This window comes from Myotis lucifugus, unplaced genomic scaffold (genome assembly GCF_000147115.1).
Source record: "Myotis lucifugus unplaced genomic scaffold, Myoluc2.0 scaffold_1, whole genome shotgun sequence".
In the NCBI taxonomy this organism is placed as follows: Eukaryota; Metazoa; Chordata; class Mammalia; order Chiroptera; family Vespertilionidae; genus Myotis; species Myotis lucifugus.
The window spans coordinates 4,643,606-4,666,465 of record NW_005871049.1 but is presented as its reverse complement, the minus strand read 5'-3'; the positions used below and the strand labels follow the sequence as shown (position 1 = coordinate 4,666,465).

At 37.6% G+C, this 22,860-nt stretch overlaps 1 protein-coding gene across 1 annotated transcript in view; it reads right to left on the bottom strand.

Annotated features, from left to right (window-relative positions):
- The window catches only part of FAT4 (FAT atypical cadherin 4), a 150,824-nt gene that overhangs the window by 54,531 nt on the left and 73,433 nt on the right, over positions 1-22,860 (bottom strand). The window contains exons 3-6 of the mRNA XM_014454892.2: positions 11,626-11,887; positions 9,834-10,184; positions 2,876-3,798; positions 1,802-1,976 (exon numbers count right to left, since the gene is read on the bottom strand). Coding sequence (XP_014310378.1) covers positions 1,802-1,976; positions 2,876-3,798; positions 9,834-10,184; positions 11,626-11,887 — 1,711 coding nt within the window. The remainder of the gene's footprint in view (positions 1-1,801; positions 1,977-2,875; positions 3,799-9,833; positions 10,185-11,625; positions 11,888-22,860) is intronic.

The following is a 22,860-nucleotide window of genomic DNA, read 5'->3' as shown; positions in this document are numbered from 1 at the left end:
AGCAAGTTTTATCCTTGTTGATGCCTTAGTGAACTCGATTCCTGGTCCTGGTTTCTCCTCCCCCACCTCACCTCCACAAAGCTTCTGGTATTGACCACGTGTTTCCAGTTGTAACTGGAGAGCAAAGCTGAGATTGAGAAGCTTTAGAAATAAAACCTGGATTTTAACTATCTGAATCTCTACCACTTTCTACTCATTTTCATCCCCTGTTCTCCCCAGGTGACTGTTGAAACACTGGATTGATGTGAGCCATGTGGTAGTGACTGCATTTTTCATGGGAAGCCTGGCCCTTTGTGCCTACCGACCGGGAGGCACATGCTGACTGCACACATAGTGAACCACCTTTCAGGTCAACGTGGTTTAGGTTTTATGTGGTTACCAGACTACATTCTGTTCATCATTCTTCAGCATTTTATTGTTTGCCTAAACTGCAGTGTGGTCATTCACATACATTACAAAATATACAGAGAATATTGCTTTCTTTCATAAACCAATAGTCTCAGAAAATCAAACTCCCAAAAGTAAATGCAAATAGCTTCAGCTGCCTCAGTTAATGATCAGTGGCACTATCATTTGAACACTTAACATAAATCTATCATTACTCATAATCTCAAAATCTCCTCCTCTTTTATGAGAAGTGGTGAAATTAAACAATATTATACTCTGAAATTGATCACATATAACAAAAATATTAATTCATTATATTTATAAAAACATTGCAATAACAGTAAAAACATCCCATTTGAAAATTCAAAATTGTTGTCCTATATCAGCATCCACACATCAACCTGAGCATGGAAATATACATATATATATATCTAGATATATATCTAGATATGTAATTTAATTATATGATATAATTATATATATATGATTTCAGTCATTTGACATTCCAACAAATTTGCCATGTCTTAAAAACAATTTAAACACAATTTAAAAAATATGTCAACATTATTAAATTTTTAAATATTAAGTTGTGACCATTTTATAAATAAATGTTACATAATAATAATATTCCATAATGTATTAATATTTTGGAAATCAATGATTCATTCATTTAATCATTCATTTATTCAACAAATATTTAAGCAATACTTACTTTCTTTAAGGCATAAAAATTCTTTGAAACGTTTTGTTTCAGTTTTGATTTAGAAGTGTGTGATATTTATGAACAGAATCAATATATGCAACACAAAATAATGGTAAACAATGATATTACTTTTTAAGAATAGATTATGTTTTATGCTACTTGCTCTACAACTTTATGTAATCCCTACTTCCCACACGAAAGCTAACATACCACTTTACTCTGCTGACTCAATGAGAACCTGGGCTCTCACTGATACTCTTTGGAGCTCTGTGGGGCTTCATCGCATGCCTATTTCAGCTACTTGGAGTTGTGTGAACCTAAGGACCAATTAAGTAGAACTCTGCCCCCACTGTCTTATCTCCATAACCAGTTAGAACCATGTGGCTGCTTTCAAAGCTCAAGTACTTGAAATGCCTCATGGCTCAAGTGGCAGAGTATCCGGGCACCCCCAGCGGCACTCGGGTGGCTGACTGAGCAAGAACACATTTTGTCTTTCAGGAACAGAGCTTTGTTTGTGATGTGCTTAAGCCCTTACTACTTACATTTAATTTCAAAAAGTGATAATGTGCTATAGATTGTATAGCTGCAATTGGAGTTCCAAGCATTAGTAAATTTCAACAAATATGTAACATAATGCTAGACACAAATACTTTCTTTTACTCATATTATGAAGAAATTCTTTACACCCGATCAAGGTCAAAACAGACTTACCTGAATCTGTAGCTGTGACAATCAACACAAAGTGCTCCTTGGTCTCACGGTCCAAACTCTGTGTCACTCGAAGTTCCCCACTATCTGAGAGAGTGAAAGCACTGTCTTCATTTCCACCAAACAGGACGTAGGAGAGTTTGCTGTTAGAACCTTGGTCATCATCTCTTGCCACCACCTGGAGGAGAGCATAACACATGCCATGAAGGTCAGTAAATCTAAAACAATGCACACCACCAAATAAAATGTAGCATTGAAAATAATGAGACAGAATCATAGGTACCAGCGACTTTTAACCTTTTTCATCTCATGGCACACATAAACCAATTACTAAAATTCTGTGGCATACCAAAAAATAGTATTTTGGTGATCTGACAAAAAAACATAGGTATAATTTATATTCATTCACATCGGATGGCTATTGCTGTGTTGGCTGTTGTCATTTTTTTTTATTTGACAATCTAAGGGAAATGAGGTCGGTGCCCCTGACTAAATAGTCAGGTACTTCATGTTTTAAAAATTCTTGCCACGGCACACCAGTTGAAAATGGCTGACACATACCAATAATAAAAGGTTTCAAAGATAAAGTTTTAAGTTTCAAGTAAAAAATTCAAATGATACAGAGTAGTATGTATGATTGGTGTAAAAACAGGCACAAAATCAATTCATAGGATTTTTGGAAAGCTTTTCAAAAACTTTTAACAGCAGCTTCATCTCGGTAGTTGGATTTGTAAAGAGGAAAGGGAGAACCATGTTTGCAACCAAGTTTTCAAACTTTTACATCATTGCATTTTCTTACTATGTGCAGCTATTCCTGTTAGAGTGAAAATTCAAAGATGTACAAATACCCAAATGTGTACAACATGAATATACATAGAAGAACGGGATTGAAATGTAATATTCAATCTACAAGGAGGTCAATAGGTATAATTTTCATAAACCTTTCAACCTTTCAAGATTTGCTATATCTGCAATTAAGCACTTATGGATGAGAACGAGGAAGAGGGAGGGGTTGTATGAATGTTATAATTAAATTAGATGTCTTATAGAAAACAGTATTTGTTTAAATATACTGACCTGAAGGATTGTTCTGGGTAGTGTCCCTAAATTCTCAGGGACATGTACGGAATATGGAGATAGCTCAAATATGGGGACAAAATCATTACTGTCCAACAGCACAATGCTGACCGTGGAGGTGTCAGTTCTGGGGGTACTGCCCCGATCTGTTGCCTGAACAGTTAAAGAGTAAGTAGGGGTCTTTTCTCTATCCAGTGGCTTAGCCACAGTGATGGCACCTGTGACAGAGTCAATCCGAAATTCCTGATTGGCATTCCCATCAACAATGCCATAGCGAACCTGTCCGTTTGTGCCTTCATCTCCATCTGCTGCGTACACTTGTATTATATCTGTTCCTGTGAGCGTGTTTTCATTCATCTCCACTTGATACAAAGCCTGCGCAAAAACAGGGTTGTTATCATTGATGTCAAGCACCATCACCATGACCTCTGTAGACGAGGAGAGAGATGGGTGACCCTTGTCTGTGGCCACCACGGTTAGAGTATAATTAGAAACTTCTTCTCTGTCCAGTTCTCCAGTGAGCCTCACTTCCCCATCGATAGTCCCAATGCTGAACTTGTTTCCCAAGGGGTTCAGCAGGGTGTACTCAATATAGCTATTTGGGCCGCTGTCCGGGTCCGTTGCTTGAGCTTTGAAAACAATGGTATCAATGGGCGTGTTCTCTGGAATGTACGTCAATTTAGGGGAAAGAAATGCTGGTGGGTTGTCATTCACATCCAGCAAAATAATGGAGACTTGAGCAGTGCTGGTGAACCTGGAGGCCGGAAGCGGTGGCAGGTCATGCACCTGAACAACCAGGTTGTAAAAGGACTGACTTTCCCGATCCAGAGCCTTCAGGACGGTCAGCACACCATTCTTGTCAACTGTAAATTGCCCGAGGCTGTCACCTGAAGCAATGCTATAAGCCAACTGGGAGTTGATGCCTGAAATGAAAGGGAAAAAATTAAATTTTCTTCCATGTGTGCCGATTGCCAACTGAGCTGCACCAAATTTTTTACACTATGAAACTGCATATTTGATATATGATGCCTCCAACCACACCTTATGGATGATTTAGCTGCAGTTAATTTTCTCTGTCAGTAACACATATTGCATAATTCTTTTCCTGTTAACATTTGATCTAAAAAGATGTTTACAACCTGGCGAACAAATGATATATATACTGTTTGCTATTTACTACGGTGTTGAAATGTTAAATTACACAAGTAAAGAGGAAAAAATATTCCAGAGAGTGTATATTTTTCTACACATTTCCTTATTTCTGTCACATAATTCCTGAAGGTTGAACATTAACGGTGCCACACTCTATATTATTAGCCCAAAATTTATAACTTCAGTAATTTATGGAGGCCGACACCAATTTTCAGAGGAGGGTAATAAAATTTTCTAATGTATGGCATTAGTCATGGATGCTTTGAGTCTGCTTTTACATTTCTTGTCAGACCAATAAATACTTTTTAATTCCTATTAGGCACCTGGCTAATGGCCTTTGTGAAAATAATTCTCTTTCAAATTTTATTATGTACAATTAATGTGTTTTAAAAATATTATTTAAAGGAAATGTCAGCAGTAAAATTATACATGAAAGGCTACACATATAAATGCTCACACTATTATTGGGCTGTATTTACATAGTATTTTATCTATTTTTCCTAGAAACATGTGTTACTTTTTAATTAAAAAATGATAAATACTTTTAACAATAAAGATAAATTTTAAAAAATTGATATATAAATCCTCATTTCAGAAACTGATTGTAGACATTCTTCTAAAAAAGATGATGTGGAGAATGGACCAAGCTCTTGTTTTAGTAAGTCATTTACAGGAAAATAACAGGTAAGCAGTGAAAACAAAGAAATACAAGATTTCCTGACCCACAGTAGTGTTTTCTTCACTGACCCAGCATGCCTTTTACATTTTCATATTTTATCATAAAGATATTGGGATATTGTAGGGTATTAAAAGACTTGCTAAGAAATATATGGTGTAGCTAGATAACCCATCCTTAATAAAGATTTTATATTCTGGGATTTTAAACCAGGGAAATTTTATTGAGTTAATAAATTGCTTACAAATAGCTCCTATATTTCTGAAATTAATTTCAAATATTCAGGTGTCAGAAATGATATTCACTGTTTGCCAAGAGTCTTCTAGAACAATTTGATCATCCTTTTTCTCTCCTTTGAAAAATACTTTCTCAGGATTCTATGAAGACTTGAGTGACCTTTTTGCCTTTTCTTAAAACTCATCAAGTTCCTCACAAAGGCAAGTTTAGTTGAATAGTATTTTTTTTTCTACCCAGGAGAGCCTGCCTGTTCTTTGGTAAAAAAATGCTAAAATTACTCTTTTCCGGTGATTTCGTGGTCTCTATCTAATGTGCTTTGTCTATATATTGATGCAGAGAACAAATATTTATGAAGAAACTTTCAGGCACTGGCTTATTCACAAAAATGTCTAAGATAAACAAGGGTTGAGTAGATCTTTGAAAAGGTAGGTTTTCCTCCTCACTGTGAGTTGTGGCTTTTACTTTATAGTTTATGACTACTCACAAGTGAACAAAGCAGAGGTTATAAAGTTCAAAACACTTAAAACTCTGAGGACCAGGAAAAATATGAATAAATAAAGCTAATGGAGGCCAGTCAATTCAACAGCAGGAGATAAAGAAAATTTTAAGATCTGAGTAGAACAAGGTCAACAGCTACTTCAACTCCTTGACTTAGAATTCCACAGGTGTGGGGGGAGAAAAGCACCATGATAGAGGGTCCTGCAGGAAGCCACCGCTTCCAATACTGTCAGGAGAGTGCACCAATGAATGCAGAAAGCCCATGGACCTTGGGCATTAGCAGGGCTGACACTAAGCATCGAGTGTTGAGATAGTGGTGGCTCAAGGCAATTCCCTAACCTGATAATCCTTTTACTGTTTACCAAACTTTACCTTTGATATGTCTGTATGCATTTATTTACTTGTGTATTCAAGTAAATAAAATGTGGACTGGATCAGAGGTCAGTGTGCTCTTCACAAAAGAGACACTCCCTGACCCCTAATGCCTTCTAAATTCATATTTCTTGTATAGCATTTTCATTTGTGCATCAGCCCCTCCTTCAGATCCTGAACCCTGTCATGCAGGTCACAGTAGGGTCCCCCCAAATTGCTTTCTAAGGATATATATATATAGATCCTGAACCCTGTCATGCAGGTCACAGTAGGGTCCCCCCAAATTGCTTTCTAAGGATATATATATATATATATATATAATTAATTTGCTTTAATATTAATATATATGTATATATTTAATATATATTTTAAATCCAATTACTCTCTAAGGAATTTTTTTTTCCATTTCCTATAGCTAAATCTATCAGTGAATACTGAATTCTTATTCTTTGAGGCACAATTATATCAAGAAAAAGTTGTGAAAACATCTGGATAAAAATAATACCAACAAGCAGAGATATAAAATTTAGTTCTATGCAAGCCTATAAAGTCTTTCATGCCCAAGATCAAAATGAAAAATACCAACAAAATGACACATGGCCACCAAGTGATGGTCTAGCATGTCTACATGAAATAAATCAACTGGAACATCCATGTGTATGCTGCTTCCTTGAGTAAACAACTAAATCACAGAGGCAACCAGAGAACCTGATACTGAGATTATATAGCCAAACAGCAAACAGCAGAACAGCCTCTTTTTTAGGGAAAGAGTTTGGTGGGGGAGGTTGATGGAGTAAATTTAACTTTAAATAGAATTATGAAAAAGAAAAATTTGATTACATAGTCAAATTCATCATGACAAATACATTAGGTAATACTATTAAAAATAAGCTGGGGATAATTATGATTATCTTTGAGAAAATAAACAGAACAATATAACTACTGCTGCACAAGATATGGCAGCACCATCTAAGAAGCAGGTCTCAGCTCTGGGACTGGACCCTCACTGCCTCCATCAGCCAGGGAAGCCTCTACATTGACTTTGCTAAAAAGAAAAGGCCTTTCCACTCCTGACAAGTCTAAGTGACGCTGGGCATGTGCTCTCCATCCACAAAATTCACGTGGACATATGGAAACTCAAAACTCTCCCTGAACATTTGTAGCATCCGAAAAAGAGCTCAGGCCATTTCTCTCTCTCTGCTCTTTGCATCAAATATTAGAATCATGAAACAGTAAATACATTATTTTAAATTCTATAATTTATCCAAAGCACTGAGACTTGAATCTAGTGGGCTTTCACAGCCCACCAGATCCTCAAATTTAAAACAGTCCAAATTCCTAACATTTGTGTTCAATATTCTGAAAATGGTTTGGTTACATGATTCTTTCTGGCAGTTTTATTGTGTATGTGTGGTTGTATTGCGTTTTGGGGGATTTTTATTTTTTATTTCAGTCTCACGAATAACTTAGTTTCAGAAAACGTAGCACGTAACTACAGATATATAGTTCTGTTATAAAATGTGTACACTTATTCACAATATGAAAACCATTCACAGGTCAAATGACCTCCGCTGGGCAGCATACATATAGAGGTGAATTTATGAGGCAATAATTACAATCATTTTATTCTCAAAATAGCCTATGACTCCCCAAGATTTTGAAGACTATAAGGTTTATTCCTAAAGTAATAAATAATTATCAGAGCCATCATATTTCCATAAAGCTTCAATTTATAATAGTTTGACTCAAAATAGTACTTTTTAAACTGTGTGCATGGAAGCCTTGAGATCAGTACATACTCTACTTACCTTGTGAAAACAATAAAATATTTGCTTTATTTTTATTAAATGATCATGTAACCTAAAATTTTAAGTTAACCTCTTGGAGAATTTAGATAATGATAACAAAATATTTTATATTTATTATCATATAAAACGTATTCATCTAAGAAGATGACAATATTACCTCCTCAGGAACATTTTGACAGAGAGTAAAATGAATTTATTAATTTTAGAAAGTCTACACAATACTGTTTGCAAAATACTTTGAGAACTATTTAATGTAACTGAGTTGGCAATTTTAAGCAAACAAGGTTACCCTTGTATAGTCTTATCATTATCCTTGAAATTCAGAGAGAATAGGAACTGTGTCCTATATTTTAGGTCAAGGTACAGGAAATTACACTGATAAAAGTATTCAAAACTAAAACAATGGGGAAATGTAGCTTGATTTTTTTTTTAAATCCAACACAATTAAAGGGGGAGGTAGGGGGGAATCTATGAAAAGCAACTTGAAGTCAATGGTTAATGGATGTCTGTGTGTTACATGTGCATGGCCTATCCCAGCATATTTTCACAAAGAAAGTTTCTTATTTGTTATTTTCCCAGTTTCCTACATTTTAAGGCATGAGGATAAATGAACTGTATCCCAGAAGAGCACACAATCCTATGAAACAATGGGCCCTCCCTACCCGTAAGAAATAAATCACAAAGAAACCTGGCACAAAATTCTTCACTACAGAACAGAATGGACCAATCAGTCACAAGGACAAATAAGAAAATACTCATATCCAGGGAGCAGGTAAACTAATTAAGGCTATAATAGAGAGATCAACTTCTAAAATAGAGACTAACCTCACTTGTTTATAAATGTCTATTTGGAGCCGATCCACAGAGTGGGGCTGATGTACAGGAAGGAAGCAGAGTCTGCAGCATTCCTAGGCCAGGACCGTGCCAACTTAACACCGCACTCGACGAACGTTGGTTATTGTTCGTATGACTAGTAATAGCAGTGGTACTAGTATTACAGCCACTTCTATCATTTCTTTTTCCTTTCGTGTTTTTTTTTTACTTTCTATCTTTTATTTTCTATCTTAGATGTAATCATGAATCCAATATTAATTGTGCTTGAATAAGAGGAGAAAACTTTAAAAAGGACTTCCAACAAATTTGAAAGAAATCATTTCCAATTTTGTAGATTGAAACATATAAAATACTGATACTTTTTGCCCCCCGCCCTCCATCTCTGTAAAGGACATTTCTAGACACTCCTGAAAGGGAACTAAGTATAGAGCAGGAGGCTGAAACACAGTGATATTCTGCAACTACATAAATCAAGTTAGGGAGAATCAGGAAATTCTAAATTAAGATTGATATGCCTGTGTCACTAGGCATATCCTCGGGCTAGGGACCTATTTCCTCTTCAAAGGACTGTCCCTTGTTTTCCCTACTGAGTGGACATTTAGCTGCATCCAATGCAGGGAAAACAAGGTAACGACTTTCCCAACAGTTTAGTTAATGACTGATAACCTGCACAATGTTATCACTAACAATAAGTTATCTGACATATGTCCTTACAAAGCAGGTTTTAGAAGGAAGGCCAGGGGAGTCATATGTTTTTTTGGTTTTTTTTAAAAAAGCTTATCAAATGCTTTTGTAATGAATAAAAATCAAATACATGGAAAGTCTAGATTTAGCAAAAAATCTCAATTTGATTTTATAGCCTAAGAGCTCTGAGACTGTTCTTTGAATCAAAGCATGAAAGCTTGCCAAAATATTATTAGCAGTTTTCAGGTAAAAATACAAAACTAAACATAGATTCCTAAGTATTTTTTGAAGACTTTGGTTTTACTTTTGCTTCCAAATTTTATTCTTTTTACATTAACATAATATATGTAAGTAACTATTTTTATTTATCTGACAAAAACCTACCAAAATGTTGTTTTATGATTTCTACGTTACAAAACTGCAATACTGCCACACTTCTTTGGGGGGCGGGGAAGATAAAGATGATAAAGTTTATAAAATAATAACAATGCATGCTGCCTGTCATAAATAAGAATTTAACTGAAAAATTATTTAACTTGTTTCATCCTCTATAGCTAAATTATAGATCTATTTCTTAACTTTGAACCTATATTCACAAAATGCAATTTTGTGACAGCTGAACAATGTAAATAAATATAACATAAACCCAATAATATTTTTAATAAAGTTTTTTAAGTATATAAAACAAAATACATACCGTCATCTGCGTCGGTAACATTAAACACAAGAACAGTAGATCCTAGAGGTAGATTCTCCATTAAAGATGTGCTATATGAACTCGAGCTGAAAATAGGTGGGTTGTCATTTACATCTAGTATATTGAAATAAACCCTGATGGTAGTAAATTGTCCCCCACCGTCTTCAGCTCGAACAGTGAGGATATAATATTGCTGTGCTTCATAATCTAATATTCGAGTCAAATTAAAGACTCCAGTAACTGGATTCAGGAAAAATATGCCATCTTCATCATCTTCATTCACACTATATGTAATTTCTCCATTCACACCAGAGTCATCATCTGTAGCTAAAATAGCTGCTACCAAAGAACCTATCAAAAAGAATAAATCAACAGTCCACATTAATGGGGCATGGATATTACCAAGAAAATACACACACAAAACCAAAAAATTATTTATACAATGGAATATTTTAACTAGAGAATCACTATGAAAATATAATGAACACAACATTCAGCTGATTTCTATGTTAACACTGATACCAACATTCCCAACTATTAACATATAGCATAGTCAATATCCAGTAGATCTTACGTTGCAGTGTAAATATTCTGGGTATTCATGGACACAGACAGTAGTGTACTGAAGGCCTGGAAAGGGCGGGTATAGGATGGAGGGAGTCAATGGGAAAAAACAAAGCTGACATCTGTAATACTTTCAACAAAAAGATAAATTTAAAAAATATTCTGGTACTAATACCACTTCTGAGATTATTTTGCTATCTGGCACTACCAATTCATGACCACATATTGATGAATTTAGGGGACATGAATGAGGGTCATTGCTAGTGTCAGGATTGGGCATTCCAAGAAATAATACAGACATATGCCAAGGAGGTACCACTTGACAGCTCAGATGGCCACTGCTATAATTAAGCAAGGAATAAATGTGATGGGAGTTTCATGAAGAACAGGCTCATCTTGGGGAGTGAGGGGAAAACTGCCGTGAGGAAGTGAAGAGTCTTCTATAAATGCTTCTTTCCTTGTCAAATGAGTTTCCAAAAATATGCCTTACTAGGCAAACACACTCCAAATGTGACTCAGAATAAAATTTCAATTTTAGGTAAGAATTTCCAATAATGGGAATGAAGCAAACACATAGATACTGCATACTCAAACTCAACAATCACAGCATCATATGTGCCAAGAGGCAAGACAATAATTCAGGATTCTTATTCTATTCTCTTTATTGAGCACCTGCTACTTCTCAAGCCCCACTTTAGTAAACTGAAATACACATTCTAAATTAACCTTCACCCTAAATCTAATGGGAGTTACTGTTTCCATTTTACAGCAGGAGGAATTGAAGCTTAGAGAAGTGAATTAACTTGTCCTTGGTCACATAACTAGTGAGGGTTAGAACCACTTTTCATAGGCTTCCTTATGCTTTTTCTTTGCTCTTTCTATACACAGCAGCATAATCACAATTGACATTTCTAAAGTGGAAAAACAAAATCGAAAGTGCAGCTACCCAAAAAATTAACAACCCATGTCACAAGTACTTTTAGAAACAGAAATATCAGTAACTAGTAATCAGATGAAGGACTAACCTCATTTGCTCTGAAAAGTCTAGCAATTTTCTTAGGAATTATAGCAAAGATGGCTAATAAAAAACTTGAAAATCCAGCATATATATTTTTATACCTAGTAGCAGATAATAAAAACTACTCACTAATGAAGGGCAGTTAAAACACAGTCCATGACTGGAGTCAAATGTGATCCTTGCAAAATACACCTAAGGGCGTGCCCCTACCTGGGGTTGTGTCTTCTGGGATGTCGAAAGAGTACACAGGCCTGGAGAACTTGGGCGAGTGGTCATTCACATCACTGACAGTGATGTTGATTCTCATATCAGAGGACTGGAGACCGTCATCGGCACGGACCAGCAAGGAGTATTTGGAACGGCGTTCTCTGTCCAACCTCTTGGTCGCTATCAGATCTCCGGATTCAGGGTCAATGCGGAAACTGTCATCAGCTCCACTAATGATGGTGTATGTGACGAGAGCATTTGCACCCTAAGAAAGAAAGACCAGCATCTGAACTGTCAGAAGTGGAACAGTTAGGGCACCGCTCCTTAGGCTGAGTATGTGTTTGACAGTGAGAGGCTCTGGACTTAATTTCATACGATGCTATAAGATTTCAAAAGGTACAGGCTAGTGTAGTAGGTTACCTAGCCAGCCTTTCACCATTCACTCATTAAATAATATAGAAAATCTCAATCTTCAGGATTAGTTATATTTTTTAATTTATAAAATATACACGTGGAAAGGAGTAAAGCTGTCACTGCAGATGGTGTGCTAAAGGCTTGCCCTTTGCCAGGCCCTGTTACAACACTATGAGATATGACTTTTCAAAGGAAGACGCGGGGTTCTGAGACACTAGCTAACTTACACATCGTCACACATAAGTGCCAGTAAGGACTTCAAACCCAAGTCTTCCTGACTGAGCTCTGTGTTCCTTCTCATTCAGCAGGAAAAGGTACCTAAACGAGGCAAGGGCTAAATGGAGGAGGTTCGCAAAAAAAGCACCGTAAGAACCAAGGAGAAGAGAGATTATTTTGAGTTGATTTATTAGGAAAGATATAATGGAGAATGTGCAGAGCTGGACTGGATTTTGAAGAATTTTTTTTTAAGCAAAGAACATGAGAAAACGTTTGAGTATGAGCAAAAGTGCAAAGGGAAGAATGACGTGCTTGGCTTACTCACCGTTGAGCAGGTTAGTTGTATGGAAAACATTAAACAAAAGAAGAAAGTCAAGCTAAAATACGAGGTTATGGGTCTATGTTGGAGAATCACAATCATAGCACACATTAGCTTGAATTCTATGGCCAAGAAACCACTGAACTTGTTTGAGTTGGAAACAGTCTTTTAAGGCTATTGATAGAGTAGAATGGACAAGAGTTGGGGGAAGACAAGAAGAGAGATCGTGAGGAGTTTGAGCCCTAATGACTAGAGCTTCATTTCCTCAAGGCAAAATGTTTGCACTCTGTATTCTTTGCAGGTTCCAAGTCCCCTTTCTATAAAATGAAAGCAGGGATGATTTCTTGGGTTCTCCCAAGTTTTTGAACCATGGCCCTCAGAAACTTTAAAGTATGAACTAGGAAGTTGGCAGAAGGAATGGAAAGTTGAGAAAAAGAGCACATTCATTAAGTGTTTATTACGTGCTAAGCACTGCTCTGAGCATATCACTTCATGGGCACTAAATGACTTAATCCTTAAAGGCAATCCCCTTAGATACGAACTATTACTATCCCCATTTTGATGATAAAGAGTCTGAGACAGGAATTGAAACCCTGGCCTCTTTCTCCAGAACTTAGTCTCTAAATCATCACGTGGCATAATACACAGGACAAATCAGTGATATCTGATAGGTTATTGGATATAGAAATAACAGTAACAATACTCTCATTTGTTCAGCATTCCCATAGTCTCATGTCCTTCTTTTAACAAGGTCATGTGACGGGTAAAAGTGAAAGAAAAGAAAAATAATTCATATCAAATTACTTTAGCTAGGAATTAAAAGACTACTCTTGCTAAGGATAAGAACTGTTTTGGTGCATGAGAAACTATGCAGTGATATATGGCATGTTAAGAGACTGAAGGATAGTGTCATAGAAATGGTTATGTGGCAATCAAAGAGTTGAGAAAAGGTTTGTAAAAATATCTGCAGGTCAATATGCGTACACGACAGTGAAAATCACAGATCTGTTGAGAATTTAATTAGGTTAGATAAAGGAACAGCAGTGTAAGGACTAAATATAAACAGCTGTGTAAGGTCGTTTTAAGAGTGGAAAGAAGGAACAGACATATATGTATATAAAACACATAGACACAGAAAACAGTGTGGTGATAACCAGAGGGAAAGGGGATGGGGAGGAGAAGGAGGGCAAAGGGGGGATAAATGGGGACGGAAAGAGATTTTACTTTGGGCGATGGGCAGCCAATGCAGTGTGCAGATGTTTTGTTGAGTTGTACACTTGAACCTGTATAACAGGTTAACCTGTTTAACCTATTAAACAATGTCATCCCAATAAACTCAATTAGAAAACAAAACAACAAAAAAAAGTGCGAAGAAGGAGAAGCAGCAAGGTTGAGGAAGGAGGGAGGGACCTAGGAGGAAACCCAGAGGAACAGCCTGCCACAGAGGTTAAAGGAAGGTTTCAAGAAAGAGTAGGTTTTAACAAAGTCAAAATAAAGAAATTAAGGAGGATTAAAGTTAAAGCACCCATCTAGATTTGATGATAGAAGATGCTAACTCCACAGCATTTTAAAATCTGTTTTAAACTTATCTGTATTTTGTTGAAATTATAAACAGGTTGACTTAGATCTTTTAAATCATGGATGATGTAATTGAAATACTGAGTTAAATAGCCTACAGTGTACTGGTTGAGATGTGATGCTCTGGAGCTGGTTTTCGGGTGGAATCTCTGCTCCACTACATACCAGTTGTGTGTCATTGGACAACGACTTAACCTCTATGAGCCCATTTCTTTGCCTGAACTATCGGGATGATAATATTCCTCACCACACCCCATAGGGCTGTGGTGAGGATTGAGTTAATACATGTGAAGAACAGAGAATAATCTCTGAGAAACAGCTAAGAATATGACAATGTTAATTATATTTATTCCTATTTTTAATATTTTCTTATAAGTAAATATAGTGTGTCACGTATATTTGATGACTAAAATGTCTGCAAATGAGTAAATCAAACTACAATTAGGGTTGCTATATATCCCAAGGAAAATATGTTTCCTGATTTTCTATTCTACATAAATATTAAGTCTTGACATTGAAGTATAAGTAATGTTAAAACTGTTGACTTCAAAAATTACACTTTGATTTAAACATACTCACCTGAGACAAATATATCCTTTACTGTTGTTAACCTCTAGAAATTTAGTTATTATATAGGCAGCTAAAAACTCTTGAGAAAGGTGTTAGGAAGAACACACATTCAGGGTGTGTAGGAATAGAGAAGGCTGATGTGTCAAGAGGTGACAACAATCACAGTTTCTATACATTTGTTCCATCAGAATTAAATATGTTTTATCCTTCACAATCAGCAGATACACAAGACGACAATTTCTAACAGTTGCGGGCAAAAACACTCTTTCAAAATGTATGTTTAGTGGCATTTGCTATATTTAGTACTGCATTCCCCAAGCCAATCTTAACATTTTGTAAATTGAATGCCTAAAAGCACATTTTAATTTAGAAACTGCTGAGTTTAACATATTGCCTACATTTATCTTGTATATTCAGGTGTACATGGAGTACCTAACGTGTTTATTGTAATTGTACCGTCTAACAGAAACATTCGATAAGAATGCGAGTCTTCTAATCTAACCACATCCGGTTCTATATTTCACAAGGAGTTTCGTTATTCTCATACAGCAATCCAGGTAGGAAAAGAGCTATTTTCAGTTCTCACTTCTTGAGATGGTATTTGGAAATTAAGGGAAAGCAAAGAAACAAATATACATTAAAAGCTATTACACACACGGTCTAAAATTTAGAAATGTTCTGTCTCCTAAAGTTATGATAATTCTTCTGAACTGAAGCAAAGGTATCAGGCTCTATTGATGAAACAACCTTTTTTTCCTCCTCAAAATCAGATGATGTGGTGAATTAAGAGTTCTGGTGAGTATCTGAAAATGTCTGGCCAAGAGGCATGATTTAATTAGGTCTTTTGAAAAGCCTATTTATTTACTTAATATCCCAAATATGCGGTATCGGCAATACCACAAGAAACAAATATCATATTTCAGCTACAGCATAGTGGAAATAATGCTGTTTAAAAATATTTTACTCTCCTGAGGAACCTCAGAGACAAAAGCACGTGAAAGGAATTCTGAAAGTAAATAGCTATAAATTGCAAATGCATTTCACATCCTCAAGTAGTTTCAAAAACAAGTATGGCACCATGAAACAAAGCTTGAGTATCCTGGCCCATTACAGGCATAATAATTCTGTTTATGGAAGGAAACGGGAGACTCAAAAAGTCACGTGCTTCTGAAAGATGTGTATCTTGAGCCAGCACATGTTTCAGATGATATTTAAATTAAGCTTAACATGTACACGTTGCTTTCTAAAACTGAATCCCTGGCCCAAGCATTATTCTCCAGTGCCCGACCAGAGTGTCTCTAACATGCTAATACAGTGCTTTTCTGTTCGGTTTCATTATTAAGAAAAAATGTACAAATAACAAAAAAAATATATCAACACAATTTGCTGATGACCTACATAATCTTAGCGTTTTAAAGAATTCCATTAATCTCTCAAAATCAATCCACCATCTGGGTAGCTGTGTAACAATTTAATGCTGATGTGAAAAAGGCTATAAATGGAGCCATTTCTAAAGGGTGTCGGAGCTGCCATCCCGGAAAAACTGCCTTTCGAGTCTTACTCTGGGAATATTTGGGATATTTGAACCAGGCAAAGTAACCTGTGGATGGGCCAAACCAACTCTGTCTTACAAACTGTTACAAAGTGACCGGGATAGCAGCCCGCCTGCCCACAAGGACCGATGTTCTGGATGTTCTTTACACTCCATCACTAGCCATGCATAGTTAACGGGTAACCTAGCCTGTTGGCAACAACAGAAATTCCTCTCTTCTATTCAGGTAATTATTTCCTTTTCTCATTAAAACTCCTTGCCTTCACACCATGATCAGAACATCATTTGGGTTTCTGCCCGCATCTGTGCTCCCGGATTGCTTTTTTTTTTTTTAATCTCAAAGGCTTGTAGCATCTCACTTTGGCTTTTAATTTTCAGTTAACACTGACCCCAGACTCCAGCCCCCACTAATACTCCTGCAGATATAAAATTCATGGGGAGCTATTACTTGCAAGTCCTTACAGAAATGGGAAGGTTTAACTGGAAGTGGTATCAACTAACGATGTCTAAAATGGAGCTCTTTTGACACCTAAATTAAAATTTTTTTGCATGCACCATAGAGGAAATAAATGCTAGCTCTAAAATCAAACCAAATGAATGAGAGGCTTACCTCAGTTGGTAAGTAGAAGCCCTTGAAAGGGAGCACAGAGAGACTTTCTTCTGCCCAGAAGTTAGTAAGCAAATTTTAGAGACTGTCTCTGAGCCTAAGTAGGTTTAGGTTTCTGAAGCTCAATACCCCATTTTTACCTCTTTCTCCAACGGCCCGCTGCACCCTTTACTTTCTTGTCCAGACTACCGCTGCACCCTTTACTTCCTTGTCCAGACTAATTCTCCTTTCTTCCTCCTCCTTCTCTCTCTCTCTCTCTCTTCTACACCATAGCTCCTTACTGACCTAGGGGACGCTCAGAATAGAAAACCAAACCAAGATAGACTAAGAAAAACAAACACAGATTCTGGCAGCTGCCTTTGGGGAAAAGCCAGTCTCAGGCAAAGGGGAGCCAGCGAATGTGTCCGTCCCTTGGACTAGAATAGAATTAAGGAATCTACCTACAGATTTCCTTGACCCTCTCTCCAGCACCCTGATGGGTTTGCAAAGGAATTTAACTATTGGAGGACATACGATCCTGGCTATTCCAACCTATTCCAGTGAATACATCTACTGGTTTCTGAGGGGTTTCTAAGGTTCGCTGGGAAACTCCTATAGAGAACTTTTTAAAACAGAGAGAGAAAGACCAGGAAAATGCAGGGAATTAGCCCATAAGCTTTACCAAGTCATACCTGAGATTTTCCCCCGGAAAATGGACTGGACCAAGATCCATCAATTTATGTTTCTTTGAATGTTTCAAAAAAACCTTTCAAACCTTACCCAGTCTGTCTCCAGACAGTTTTAAGGATCATCTAAAAGATCCCTTATGAAATTTGGCATTTTGGGAAGGATTAAATGAAGAGCTTATAACTCTGATTAAACAACATAAATTAAACTGGCCGACCATGTGTACTATGAACTGGCGATTCTGGCTAATCAACTAAAATTATTCAAAAGAGAGAAAAAGACGAAGCTGCCAAATCATGAACTTACAGCTCAGCATAAGCAATGAGGTCAGACCTCCCCAAGGTCTCTTAGACAAGGGGAGAGAGAAGTCTGTTCTTACTTTAAAAAGTCAAGTCACCTTAAGAAGGAGATTTGAGAGACTGAAATGGGATTTAGAAAAAGAAAAGAAACAGAAGCAAGCACAGGGCTGCTCCAAGGACAATGAGAGGGAATTTCCCCTTCTCCTTATTAATACTTTAAGAGAAACTAAAGTTACCATAAAAGGGGGAATTACTAAGGCCCTGGCACATACTGGAGCTACTCATCTATTCTTAACCACACCCCACTAAGTTGGCCTCTCCCTCAGAGTAAAGCTTCTGAACAAATGGTAGAGATATCTAATCTACCAATGTCTGTTTTGTTGTTGTCTTAATCCTCACCTGAGGAAAACATTGATTTTTAAAGAGAGTGGAAGAGAGAGGCTAAAGACAGAAAGAAATATCGATGTGAGAAAAACACATCGATTGGTTGCCTCCTGCACGAGCCCGACCTGGGCCCAGGCCAGGGAGGAGCCCTGCAATTGAGGAATCAAACCGGGACCCTTTGGTCCACAGGCCAATGCTCTATCCACTGAGCAAACTGGCTAGGGCAACCAATGTCTGTTTTTTAATCGGAACCTGTTCCCTGCTAACTTCGGAATGATATGGGCATATGGGCAACATGTATTTTTACTAGTCTAATCTTCCCCAATTCACCAGATAGGATGAGACTTTCTTGAAACCACTCACGCTCACATATTCTTTTCCCTGAAGGGTGAAATGTATTTAGAATTAAATGAATCAGATTCTAAATCAGTTGGGAAAATAATAATTTTCAAAGGAACCTCCACAAGAGGAAACTAATCTTGAGACTGACTGAATGTTTGTTGTAGGATATTACAATCCAACTCGGGACCTTTTCCGGTACAGATATTGGCAAAACTAATTCAGCCACCACAGTATTTCGCTTCTACCTAATATTCACCAATATCCTTAAAGACCTGATGCACAAGCTGGAACTAAGCCCATTATATAAGGTTACTTTAAAGGGGGGGCTTATAATTCCAGACACGAGCACCTAGAATTCTCTTGTCCTCCCCGTAAAGAAACCCAATGGGAAATGATGGAGATTTGCACAGAATCTCAGAGCTATAAATAAAACAGTTATTCACAGAAACCCCATGGCTCCAAATCCACTGTACCCTATTATCAGCTATCCCGTAGACTGCTAATATTTTTCAGTGATAGATTTATGTAGTGCCTTTTTCAGTATTCCTGGTTTTTTATTTTTATTTTTTTAAAAAGGCAGTAACTACCTCTTTGTTTTCACCTGGGAAGAAGGGAGTTTCTGGGACAGTTATGCCGAGGGATATATGAGATTCCCACTTATTTCTCTTAGATATTAAAGGTTGATTTGGATGATATTGAATTTCCCAGAAATTCCACTCTAATACAATATGTGGATGATTTACTTTTATTCCCTAGGACATATTAGACTCCCAAGAGGATGAAATTTACCTTTTACAACAGCTAGCCATAAAAGGAATATAGGGTCTCAAAGGACAAACTTCGATTCTGTTTACCTCAAGTAAATACCTTGGTTCTCTAATATCTAAAGATGGGCTACGAATTAACCCTGAGCAACTCAGAGGAATATCCTTTACTTTTCTAAAAACAAACAAACAAACAAACAAACAAAAACAGCTTATTCTGTATTAGACTACTAGACAGTGTCACAATTAGATTCCAAATTTTTCATTAATAGCTCAACCTCTATATGTCTGATTAAAATCAGATTGACCTGATCCACCCAAGTAAAAGCTCCAAAGAAAGAATTATTTAAAGATCCTGCTCTGGGACGCCATATTTATAATACCTCTTAATACATGAAAATAAAGGAAATGCTTTGGCAGTTTTAACTCAAAAACAGAGATCTTCTGTCAGAGGAGAGGGGGGTTGCATGAAAAAGGTGAAGGGATTAAGCAAGAAAACCCAAAAACCTTATAGACACAGACAACAGTATGGTGATTACCAGAGGGAAAGGGGGTGAGAGGAGGTAGAAGAGGACAGAGGGCGTATAAATGATGATGGAAGGAGACTTGACTTGGGGTGGTGAACACAGAATACAATATACAGATGATGTGTTATAGAATTGAAGCCCTGAGACCTATATAATTTTATTAACCAATGTCACCCCGATAAATTCAATAAAAATTAAAAAGGATCTATAAGATATTATAGTCAGTAACCAAGGGGTCCCCACCCTGCATGATGACTACCTCTGCTACTGACGTGTTATGCAAACAGAGGCGATAGTTATGGACTCTCCTTCATTTATATTCCTCATTCTGCTGCATCTGCACTGAACACTCATCACACTCCACATTCCTGTCAGTGGACTGGCTTCTTATGAAGTACTCTTGCTTTCTGTGCCTAACATTACCTTAATTCGATACAGCAGTCTTAACCCAGCAACATTTCTACCTTCTCTGCGGGATGAAGACATCCACTATTGTGTTTTACTAACTGATCACCTTCTTGTTCCCAGGAATGATTTATTGGAAACTCCTATTGATCATGCTGACTTAATTTGGTTTACAGATGGAACTTATCTGAAAGATGAACAGGGACATTACCGAGCTGGATATGCAATAACATTCATGGTGGACATAATTGAAGATTCTTATTTACTTGCATAAGATCTGCCCAGTGAGCGGAATTAATTGCTCTAACTTGAGCTTGTCAATTGGCCAAAGATCAAATAGCCAATATTGACACTGATGGTAGCTATGTTTTGGGTGTAGCTCATGACTTTGGAATGTTGTGGAAGCAGCAAGGCTTCTTAACCTCTTCAGGGCAGCCCATAAAGCAGGGGTGGGGAACATTTGGCCCGTGGGCCATATAAGGCCCAAGATATCATTTGCTCTGACCCTGCCAAGGCATTAGAGGTGAGTTAATTAAATGTTTGACCAAATATAGCAGGCTAACTTTTAAATTGTTAATTTTGTATGGCCCTCGAATGATGTTATAAATATCCTAATGGCCCTTGGCAGAAAAAAGGTTTCCCACCCCTGCCAAAAAGAATGGAAAACAAGTTGCAGAATTATTAGATGACTTACAGTAACTGAAACAATTGGCAAGCATCAAAATTCCAGGACATTCTAATGCTGCCACCATGGAAATAAAAGGAAATCATTTAGCTTTTGCTTAAGCAATCATTTACCCCGACCTGGGAATACTCCTTGCTCCCTATGAAGTCAATAAAAGACTCTCTTTCACAGTTCCAATGGACAGCGACAGAAGAAGAGAAGAGGATGTGGCAACAGAAAGTGGGACCCTTTGACCCAGACAAACTGATATGTTTTGGACCCAATCAAAAGCAATCTTACTTATAGGGACTCAATGACCTATACTTCAACATGTACATGAGCTAATATGTTTATGATTTCATGGAGCAAACAACATTACTGGAAACCTTCTCCTACTGTAGCTCAGAGTGTATAGCAAATGTTCTATCTGTCCAAAATATAACCCTGGAAAATCACTCCATGGCTCCCAAGATCATGTCTCACTTTTGTTAGGTTCATTTGAGATATGGTAATTGGATTGTATCTAAATATCACCATCTCAAGGATATATATATTAGTTACTATTTATAAGTTTTCTCACAAGGGATTACAGGAAAGCAACTGTCTTAATGGTTCGACCAAGGTAAGATAGGCAGTTATATAGACATGAGCAGAGCAAAGACGATGGGTCATCAGGGTGGAAAGCCCTGGCACCAAGCAAAGGACAACTGTAGGGTGGGACCTCACCCTGAGAGACCGTTCCTCCCTTAGCATATCACTGGTCCTGTGGTTTGGACCCTCAGGCCTTTCCTTCTTAGAGATAACATCTAGGCCTCATTTGTATTTCAGCTCCAGGCCCAGAAAAGCAGCAAAACCAGATAAGCAACACCAAGGCTGATGTCAGGACCAGCTTCACTGAATAATGACCTCCCTGCCCTGGCACCCACCAATTAATCCATGGAGACCAAGACCCTGAAAGGACACACCTGGAAAGCTGCTGAATATTCTATTGAGATCTTCTCCTGGGACCTCTCCTAAGCTTTCCACCCTTAAAACCCTTAGGACCAAGGACCCAGCGTGCTCTCCCTGCCAGGAGCACGCCTGAATCTTTCTCTTTCCTTACCCTTTCCCTTCCAGGTTCATTACTATTAGCTTCTTCAATCCCAAGCTCCAAGGGCCCTTCCTTTACCTCTATAACTTGTTTCCTAAGCCCATTTCTTCTAGGAATTACTTTTTCTACCTCTGTGATTTACCAAATAAATGTTCTCTTATATCTTGTGTCTTGGCTCTGAATTCTTTCCTAGCTAGAACTCAAGTACTGAGGTTGCTGAACCCAGATCCAGTCTGACCCCACATGAAGCCATTCCTGCTACAACACGGGGACTCATTTCACTGGGCAAATGGTGCAATCCATCTGTAATGTTTGACCTATTCTACAACATTTTCACTGTGCTTGTCACCCTAGTCCTCTGGATTGTATAAACTCAACTAGGTAAATTTTAGAAGCTTTGAATCACCCTTGGCCACAAGCTCTCTCTTTAGTGTTCCTCACCTGAGATCTGCACCTTTTGGTAAACATAGCCTTTCTCCTCATCAAATAGTCACTGGCCACTCTATGTATCAATATTCTATTGATCCTCCCCAAGACCTCCCCTAATGCCCAGCCTTTAAACCCCCTGAAAACAAAGGTTCCCAGCATCTTCTCTCTCCAGGGAGCATGCCCATGCCATTCCCCTTCCCCCCATCTCCTTCTCCATCCCCCATAGGCACACTTCTCCTAAGTCCAAGGGATCACACAAGACTTGCAACCAAGGGAACAATGGGCAGCTGCAGCTCCCCCCCCCCCTCCCACCCCGAGCTAACCTGTCTCCAGGCCCCATTTTCTCTGAATTCCCAGTGAGCCAAGCAGCCCAGCCTAGGTTCCCCTGTTGCTTCTTCTATGCCCTTCCTTG